The sequence below is a fragment of the Musa acuminata genome, chromosome BXJ1-10 (assembly GCF_036884655.1).
Source record: "Musa acuminata AAA Group cultivar baxijiao chromosome BXJ1-10, Cavendish_Baxijiao_AAA, whole genome shotgun sequence".
Lineage (NCBI taxonomy): Eukaryota > Viridiplantae > Streptophyta > Magnoliopsida > Zingiberales > Musaceae > Musa > Musa acuminata.
In genome coordinates, this window is record NC_088336.1 from 34112750 (window position 1) to 34122790 (window position 10041).

At 38.7% G+C, this 10041-nt stretch overlaps 1 protein-coding gene across 13 annotated transcripts; it reads left to right on the forward strand.

Annotated features, from left to right (window-relative positions):
- The first annotated feature begins 437 nt into the window (after positions 1 to 437).
- LOC103969565 (uncharacterized) lies at positions 438 to 5412 on the forward strand. Of its 13 annotated transcripts, none has more exons than XR_010480163.1 (7): positions 438 to 643; positions 744 to 810; positions 909 to 1669; positions 2111 to 2164; positions 2709 to 3030; positions 3692 to 3800; positions 3876 to 5412. XR_010480163.1 is itself a non-coding variant. In XM_065085023.1 (5 exons), exons 1-4 carry the CDS (start codon positions 569 to 571, stop codon positions 2156 to 2158), a joined length of 951 nt encoding a protein of 316 aa, XP_064941095.1. In that variant the 5' UTR covers positions 438 to 568; the 3' UTR covers positions 2159 to 2164; positions 2709 to 5412. The 13 variants fall into 13 exon arrangements, 3 of the variants coding, with proteins under 3 accessions (XP_064941095.1, XP_064941096.1, XP_018675293.2); XR_010480166.1 differs by having other exon boundaries at positions 2709 to 2854; positions 2947 to 3030; positions 3692 to 5412; XR_010480162.1 differs by having other exon boundaries at positions 2709 to 2813; positions 2947 to 3030; positions 3692 to 5412.
- The last annotated feature ends 4629 nt before the right edge of the window (positions 5413 to 10041 follow it).

Here is a 10041-nt window from a genome sequence, read left to right on the forward strand (position 1 = left end):
GTAAACACGCATATCAGATGATATTATAGCATAACATACTTTGTCGTGTTTAGCATATTATACACATCATGTCATGTCATGTCATTTCACATTCAATTGCACATCATGCCTTTGACAACACCCTCGGTTGTAATAGTAACAGCAGCTGTACATAAATGAAATTAATAATAAGGTAGGGAAATAGTATACCCAGAATTACAACTCTATGCAAGAAAAACATTATTTATTGAGACGAGGTGATGTCATTTCTCTCCAGCATTATCCACCCATGTGATGATGATTCACGAAACATGATGTCACCGCTACGAATGACGACACGCATGCGGAGGAGGACGAGAGGTGTGATGGATAGTGGCGACGCGCTCGCGAGGCGTACGTGTCATGACTTGCGATAACAACGATGGTCTCTTCATCATTTATAATCGCAGCACCTCATACAACAAACCATCCCAAGAAGCTCTTTTCGCTGGAAGTCATCGAGGGCAAAATCCTTCCTCCGTTTTGGTCTTCCTATTTCCTCTTTATTAGGGTTTTTTTTTTGTTTGCGAAGGAAGGGGGTGACGATCCTATGGGTTTCGATGCGATGGCCAACGGCGCTTCGGTTCCCGCCTTGATCTCACGGGACGCCGCCAAGAAAAAGAGGGTGAGGAGGAGATTCGAATCGGGTATCAGGAAAAAGGATCGCATCTCGTGGATAATATATCGAAATCGTTCTCATCGCCATCTATTTGTTTGTGTGTCAGACGAATCGCTCGGCGAAATTGAAGCAGTGCAAGCTTGATGTACGCCGCGAGCAATGGCTGTCTCGAGGTTCGATTCCCACGTACATCGACTTTTATTGTACTTTTAGATCACTCCTTTTTTATTTTTCTTCCTTTTTCTTTTCTTTTCCCCGTACTTGGGATCAGCCAACAGCAAAGACGATTGCAAGATTTTGGCCGCGGCCAGCTCTCCTCCTTTACCCCATCCGCCACGGCCCCGGGCGGACGAAACGGATTCGAGGACGAGGGAGGAAGATACGATCTCGCATGGTAACGACGATTCGGATTACCCAATGCCCCACCTTCGCCGTGGTAATAGAAGAACTTTAAGCAGCGGAAGCAGCATCGAGTCTAGCTCTTCTAGTGTCAGCGACGCCGAAGACGAGGGGATCGATAATGTAAGGGGCGGTAACCGGGTCCTTGATGACTGGGAGGCGGTTGCCGACGCCTTATCTGAAGCCAATGATCGTGACGGCCTTGGCCCTGATCCGGTAGTGCCTGCTGTTTCCGCCGGAATGCCTTGCGAGCCTCCTCGTGGCGGGAGCACCACAAAGCCGGAGCCCATTCGGAGCGCGCCCAGAGCCTGGAGGCCGGACGATGGCTTTCGGCCACGGAGCCTTCCCAGTATCTCGAAGCAGTGGAGCATTCCGCCAAACCAAGACCGGCACTGTTGGGCTTCGCCACAGAAGGGCGTGCTTTCAACGCCTTGCCCGTGCCCTATCTGTTGTGAGGACTTGGATCCCACGGACTCGAGCTTCTTCCCCTGTTCGTGTGGCTACCGTCTCTGCCTCTTCTGCCACAAGAGGATCCTTGAGGCCGATGGGCGTTGCCCCGGTTGCAGGAAACAATATGACTCCATTTCGAGTGGAGCGTTGGTCGTGACCACCGTTGGGCCATCGTCGTTACCAGTACGGATGCCCCGATCTTTAAGCATGCGTTGCAGAACTTGGAACAGGGAGCATTAGTTTGTTGTGAAAGATATTGGTAGTGTCTAATTATTGGAGGAATCCTTGATTTTTCCAATAGAATGAGATGTGAATATAAGCATATACAACGGTGTCTAGGAACATCGAGTCTATCTTTAGGTTACTATTTAGAAAGGTCTAGGGGTATATGTGAGAACCTGTGTTTGTTGCTAATTTGGAGTTCAGAAATAACCGTCAAATTAATTTGCAAATGTGATAATATATGACACTATTATTTGCAGTTAACTTCAATTCCTTGCTCTCCATTAAGTTCAGTGTATAGACTGCTATTTGCATTTGTATGTCTATGATGTCATCTGTCCATTATTTTATGATAGTCGATCTTCATGTCCCCTCTAACACTGGTAATTTGTTACTGTGCAGCAGATTGAGTCTCTACATGATGCTCCTGAGAGTCATTTTCCTAGATAGAAAAAGGTATCTTTCTTTCCTTTGTTTGATCTTTTTGTCTTCTGTCTGGTAATTTTAGCTATCATATTTTGGCTAAACTGTACCAAGTCAATTATACATGCAGGTTATGTTGATGTATTAAAATGTAACTTACCTTGTAAAGTTTTGCGTTGTCAGTGAATCATGTCTGCTAGATTTTGAAGGATGACATGAAAGTCCATATTGCATTTTTTCGGGAAAATCTTGCCCTACTTTGGTTGTTTTAACATTTCATACCAAGTACTGTTTTTGTACTTGGGGGTAATCCTCGATGTGATGATGCTGTATTTTATTTATTTTAGAGTACCATAATTTAAATGTTAAGTAGCAATTTTTGAGTGAAAAGCACCTTTCATTTTCATGTTGTTCTAGAAGCAAATTTGCATTTTAAGACAGAGCAATCGTGGAATTAACTATTACCATGTTCGAGATCTTTTCTGTCTTACCTGTTGATTTAATTCATGTGTTAGCAGTAGTTTTGCAGCTATGGGAATAAATTTCTTGATCTTTTATATTGTGCTGTCTTGTTCAGTCATTCATCTAGATTCTGCTTGCAAGGTCCTTCCTCTTGTTGTTACTGTAACTGGATGAGTTGGCTCAGAATCACCAATCAACTGTGAGCAAAGTGGTCTGTGAGGTGGTACAATTAAATAAACGGCACATATTCTTTATTCACAAGTATTTTGGCTGCTCTGAAGGTTTCAATATTTCCAAGTCGACAATTCTGTATGTTCTATCTGATGTGATCTCTTCATCTGATATGTTTTCAGGTAGAACAACACTCCTTAAAACATGATGATGCTGGATGCTTGATGCAAGCGCTTGACACGATCGAAGATGTCCCATGCCCCCTGGTACTTAAAAGTGGTGGTTTTGATTCTTTTTTCTCCAGACACCTATGTTTTTATTTGTATTATTATTGATGAACTAATTGCTAAAAGTAATCCTTAAATAACTAGCACACTTTTGAAGTTTGCGTTTTGTAGCTCTGTGAGCGATGTACCATTGACCATTTCATACTGGTAGTATGCTTGAACTTGTAAGCATGATGTTGTTCATACACCTTGTACGTTCAGATCTATCTATCTGAATTAGATATTGATATATTTATGTGCTAGAAGTTGCTAAGTTGCCATGTTTGACAAATTTAGTGCTGTAACAAGGTCATTGAAGTGACTTCCTCTCTCTTTTTTTTGCCTCATTGTATATATATGTATACATATATGTATATGTATACATATATATACATATGATCCTGTCAGAGTTTATAATGGATTTACTCAAGAGGGATCACGATGAATTTTACACATGTTTGACTGGTGAACAATAGCACGAGACATGGCATTTGCTCATTTTGTCCACTCCGATGACACGGATAATTGTTCTTAATTTTTATAAAATGCATTGGAGAGAGAAATTTCAGTTGGTGTGACCACTCCTGATTGGGTTTATATATCAGGTCCTTAATGATGTTTAAGATAGTATACTGAACTAAGTTAATTTTGCTCTTGCAAGGATGATGGAACTGGACGTGTCTATGTTGTTGGGGCTCGCAAGTGAAGTTTTTGAAGAGTCGCGGCAATCTTTGGCGTGTGGGACACTGGACTATCTACGTGGTCGTAAGGTCGGCAACACCAAATTTCAGAAAGAAAAGAAAAAGAATAAATCATAGTAAGGTCTTCTTTCTGTTTTGTTGTAGATGCTCGGGGTTAAACGAACTGAAAGAATTCTTCCTACTGGTATTGCATTGACTGCCGTGGGTGAGGTAGTAGATAATTACGCAAATGATTATGATCATCTGGACTTTGTTATTGAGTATAAGAATATTTGGTATTTTGAATCATGCCTTCAAATGTAGGCTTATTTGCTCATAGCTTATACGTGTATTTTCTTGTATTTGCTCATAGCTTTAAAGATGATGTTGGGTCAATTTTAGGTGTCCCCAAAGAACATCGATCGGTTAATCGCAAATCGAATTGGCTAGGGTTGTACTTTATAGTTATTGTTTTCGTTTTCATAAATACTTCATTGACGTTTGTTCTGTATATATGTATATATATGTATGTATGTATGTATGTGTTCACATATTCAACCTATGCACTTCAGTAGTTAGGTTCATGGAATAAAATTTCATTTTCAGGGTTGGCGTGTTAACTAGGCTTTTGTGTGCGTGACTACATGTTCGTGTGTTGCTCTTCCTATTGGGTTTTCATTATTAGTTTTGGATATTTGATGCAGGAATTCTCTTTCCATTTTTAATTTTTTGGTGGGTGCAATTTTGTGTCTTGGTTGAAAGATGACTACAACAGGTCAGGTCATCGTGTAGTCGTCCGTCCACATACGTAACTCACTTGCTACTGTTACGGATGACGTTAACATTTGCTTGCTTTTGAGGTTAACGATGTGAACCCATTTCATGAGATAGAGATATCGAAGAATCACGTAAACAAAAGCATCGTCCCTCCAAGTCAAAAAAGCAGAAGAGGAATCCGATGCCATGAAAAGAAACAGACCAAAAATTACTTGGCATCTCAGCAAAGCATTTATCGCCCTGATTGGTTTCGATGCTATCACATCGGCGTGCCGTCCCTACTCTCTCTATTGTCTCTCTCGCTCTCTGTCTCTCTCTCACTCGCTGTCTCACACCCACACACACAACATAAACCTCGCTATTAAAAACCCGTTCGGTCATCTTGTGCCTCAGTCTCCAACGAACAAAGAAGCAGCTGCCTCCGAGCCCATGGGCGTGTGCGAAAAGCTCTTCACCGCCCTCCACTTGAAAGCCCGTCGGGACTCCGCCACCGATGTCACCAGTAAACCCCCACCAGCAAAGCCCGTGAAGGAGGCGGTGGGGCCTCGACCGACGGCGGCGCCCATGGAGGAGCAGCAGCAGCAGCAGAAGAAGAAGAAGAAAAATATCAACGAAAGGGCAGCAGAATACATCAAGACCGCGAGGATCAAGATCAGGGCAGCTTCCTTCAGCAGGGCACCCACCTCCAAGTAGTACAGATCTAATCCCATGGCGCGAAAGACGAAACACCCTATCTTAATTAAAATACGCCTCTCCTGTTTCTTTGCCTACCTATCATCCATCGTTTGAGAATGGTATTGTTGTTTGCTTTCATCACTTCCTTCCCTATGTTTCGATATCGTCGTGGCCTCCTCGGATAATAGATGTGGGCGGGAGGGCTTATTAGCGTTCCCAAAATCCAATAATACCGACATGCTTAAATCGATGTCCTTCCTTTCAATATCGTGGTCTGACGAAAATGGGCCGTGTGAAAGGCTGAGGCGGCCCAAATGTGCAGGGCTTACGGCGGCCCGACTTTACTCCGATCATAGGCAGAAATCGTACGGTCCAAATGTGGTTTCTGCTGTCGATTAAAATTGGGATCAGCCTCGAGCACCAAATCGGATGCCTGATAACTGCGCCTACCGCTAATGCGGGGGGGTGCAGCTTAAGAATCAATCCATGCCCCCATCCATATCCATGTTATTACAAGTATCCATATTAATTAATGCAGATAAGAAAGATGAGATTATAATTCCACTTCATTATAATCAATTTTAGATTAATATGTGCGGAGACACCCACTTCATCATCCATCTTATGTAATGAAGTGCCTCCACATTTTCTTTAATTATGGGCAAGCAACAATCGCAGTTTCCTATTTTACGGTATTATTCTTTTTAGTGCTTTCTGATAGATAGATAGATAGATAGATAGATAGGTCCTCATCGACAGAAGAAGACGAAGAAGAAAAGGTCCTCATCGACAGCCTTCCTTCGTCAGGGCTTGTCTTTAAAAGTGCCATCTCTCTTCAAGAAAGTCAACGGCGTTGGTGAATGAAGACTTTCTCAATAGAAATTTCTACTGCATGTGATGTTTGAAAATCTAATCTCTATGGTAAATTTTTAGTTAGATACCTATAACATTTCGATATTTATATTTTAGAAAATTACATTGACATTTCTATAGTTACGAAAATAAAACATCTAGATTCGTTTATCATATCGACGTCAATTTTATTGATGAAAACATGAAAACAAAAGATAAAAATATAATCTTAACATTCAATAACCGCATCAAGATCGATACAAATGTAAAGCGACGCGAAGCGAGCGACGATGAGATCGACGACACGCTCCACGTAGAGACGAGTGGTGTTGCAATGAAACGATCCTTATCATTGTCGAAGACGGTCAAGCAATTACGTCAGCATCGACACCAACAATACCGTCGTCCGCCACCACCAATATCGTCCGCCATCGAATATTAAAATTATATTTTTTATTTTTTATTTTCATGTTTTCATCGATAAAAACTAATGTCGTCAGGGTAAATAAATCTAGATGTTTCACTTTGTTTAACTATAGAAATGCTAATATAACTTTTTAAAATGTAAGAACCGAATGCTAAAGATAACTAACTAAAAGACTAATATGTAATTAGCCCCCCATTTATTTTGCTTCTAAATACTAGTAATATTTGATATAAAACAAGCATGAAGTCCAAGTGAAGCATATAAATATCAGATATTGAACTATCAAACTGGCATGAATAACCTGTCCAGCACATATAACAAAACAGAAAACAAAATCCAAGCTGTAATTAACAAAACATGTCTAGAAGTAATATGTACACTGGCTCATATGTGCTTATAAGGCAGGTGAATTATATGAACACTGCAAATTGTAACCTGCAATATTCGCCAATACTTTCAGGCATATTTACATTCATTAGCAAAATTTAGCACCAAAAACATGAAATTCCAATGTTTTAAATGCCAAACCAATGCTGCTTACAATACATACCAGTATTAAATCACTGAAAAATATAATAAAATACTTGATATTTAATACCAATTGGTACTGACCTATATGATCTGTATTGATGCTTGGTGAGACTTAGTAAATACTGGTTGGTACTATGTACCAGTCCAATCTTCACATGTTTAAAGCTTCTATTTGACTAAAACAAAGAACTACATGTAAAACAAACCAAATTCACTTGGTTAGATATGCATGTACTCTTCTCAGCCAAACCAAATTCACTTGGTTAGATATGCATGTACTCTTCTCCTCATATAGATATAACCCCATGGGTTACGAGTTCCATATGGTCATAGTGGAAATAAATAGGACGTGGTGCTGTTAAGGTCACAAAATGGCTTGCAGCATGGTAATTACAAGAAGCAAATACTCATGTATCAAGTTTTGCAAGCCTTCATATCTGTCCTCGTACAGGCATAACAAAACAACATACCAATTTAATCAGCTCCCAAAACCAATAAGATACACTTAGAGGCTAAGTTCTAAGAACCTAATTATCAACTGCATAACTACTTTTTCACCTTGTCATCTATGACAACAAAGAAATAAACTTTTTGCCACAAAATGGAATGATTTTGGATTTGACACTGTGACCAGAACTATATGTAAAAGCAGCTCTCCAGTATACATGAGTGATCCTAAGCCAAAGTGCTTAATGATGTATTTATGTGCCAGTTCTTAGAGAACACTAAAGGAATTAAGAGGTTTTTGCTGACAGATGGAAGATGTTAGTCCAAAACTTCCTTTGGCATTCTGAACTATAGATATCAAAAGTTTACGAAAAATTACAAAGAGTTCCACATCAATATTAAAGTCCAACTTTGATTTGGAGACACACAAAGAATAGAGGCACCAAGATTGGATCAAAATCAAATTCACCATGACAACCAGGTAAATATTGTCAAACACTGATCCATAACAATGCAATGCATATATCTACATAAATACATGTAATCATGGAAAGATTAATGACCCACATAGGTGATAGAGCTGATTTGAATATAGAATATTGTGTAAAACCATATCCAGTTGGTTAGAAGGTTAAAACTTGTAGCAATAAATCATGAAATATTTTATCAAGAAACTAATGAGTGATGAATATCTACGTGGGCTCAATAAAAACGATTTCATGCATCTTGTTCATCATCAAAATATTACATTCAAGAAAACTAAGTCTGCAAGAAATTTCTACAAAGAGTTTCGAAGCATCCAAAGAGTACTCAGCAATTAATAATTACTTAAAAGTTTGATATCATATGAGAAGAATCAGATAAATACTAATACTAGTCACATCCTCAATAGGGCTACAGCAAGCATTCTGGAGTATCTAATACTTTATAGAGTAACCAAATTTAAATTTTCAAACACAGCTAAATTCATGTGAAGCCAACAATAAATTGAATGAGAACCAACAAACTGTTATCATGTGACAACGACCAAGAGGTAATGGTCATAAAAGGATGATTTTAGGTGCATCAGAACAAGAAACACCAACAAGAAATAGATTGTCAGTTTGCGGTGACTGCAATTAATTATAAAATAGAAAAACAAGATTTTATTCACAAACAAAGTCATTGGCATAATATTACATTAACTGGGATTGTGTTCCACTGGCATTTTAGCTTAATCATGTCTTCAAAGCGAATCATATAACAAAGCCTGTGCCTTTCTTCAAGACTATACGCAGCCTAGGAGATTTCAAAGAATGATTACTTGGCTATATGTGCATAAACTGCAACCAAGAAGAATTTTCTTTTCTTTTTGCCAATTAGCCTTTTGGGATATAAGGCATGTGCCTTCATACCTAAATCTGTTGGTCATAAATTTTCCTCAACTCTTTTCTGGAGTCAACGTCAGATTATATTCTACAAGCCAATCCTTTCAGGCTTTGATTTGTCATGACAATTAATTAGATACCAGCTTCAGATGATTATATCAAGTTAACAACCGGTAATAAAATTCAATTCCATGGAGCCTTTTCATACAAAGTTCTATCCTAAAGGCAATCCCAATTTGACAGGAAAAAGAATGGAGCATGATAAATGTCAATGAGCCAATATTAAAGAAGAAAAGCCTAATTTCTCCAAGTTTCAGGAATCAGACCTAGAGGCTTATAGTCACACTAGATCTTAGAATCCTTGAACTGCATTGGCATAGACTGTGTGAAGAAAAACATTTGTTTAAATCCAAGAATCTACATCCATAAAATGCAACGAATCAGTTCTTGTTTAAAAGTTCATAAGGTTGTGATCATGTCAAAATAAAAGAAACTTTTTTTCTGGTTCCTATGGCTTTCTTTCATCTCCCGAGACAAGAATGAATAGTTAGGGTCTATCTCTTGACCAGGTGCTTTAGTCTTGAATGATGTCCATCTTAGTCAAATAAAACAGGACTTAAAGAATATGCAATTTAAAACACCTAACTTGTCCAATAGATATCTTATATAAAATGCTGATTTACTGGGTGTTGCCTATTTTATAAAACTGCCAACCAGAAACCTTCAAGCCACAATCATGAGATATGAAGATTCCTTAGTGACCTTTAAGATTGCATGCCATATATTGTTTGCTAAAAACCAATCTGAACAAGCCATTTCAATAACCCTTTCAATAATAAAGCATTTCTGTCTTAATGATTAATTTTCTTAGGTCCAAAAAGGAAAAGAACTACAGTACTTGTCTCATTGAGATTCCAAATATGCAGAGTTTGCTTATAATGTATCTCTAATCAAATAAACACCAAATACAAAATAAAAAAGATCTTCCATGACAGCTGCAGCACTCTTGTAGTCAAATATGCCTCGTTCTATCACTAGGTTGTAATTCCTGGATATATAGAATCTATGATTTAATTTACATTCCTGACAAACGGCTCCATTTCAACTAGAAATATCAGTGAATGGGAAGCTAAAGACTGCTGCAACTTTCATTTTCCCATCTTTTATTCATCATGGTAATGCTGTATTTCCATTTCTTGTTCACTATCAAATTCCACACGTGTGTCAACTAAAGTCAGATTGTTCTATATTTAGA

Bases quoted from the DNA above. Each gene is read 5' to 3' on its own strand.
- LOC103969565 (XM_018819748.2), top strand. From the start codon at position 569: ATGGGTTTCGATGCGATGGCCAACGGCGCTTCGGTTCCCGCCTTGATC. The intron at 644-743 runs GTGAGGAGGAGA...TTTGTGTGTCAG, and splicing joins ACGCCGCCAAGAAAAAGAGG to ACGAATCGCTCGGCGAAATT. The intron at 811-908 runs GTTCGATTCCCA...ACTTGGGATCAG, and splicing joins CGAGCAATGGCTGTCTCGAG to CCAACAGCAAAGACGATTGC.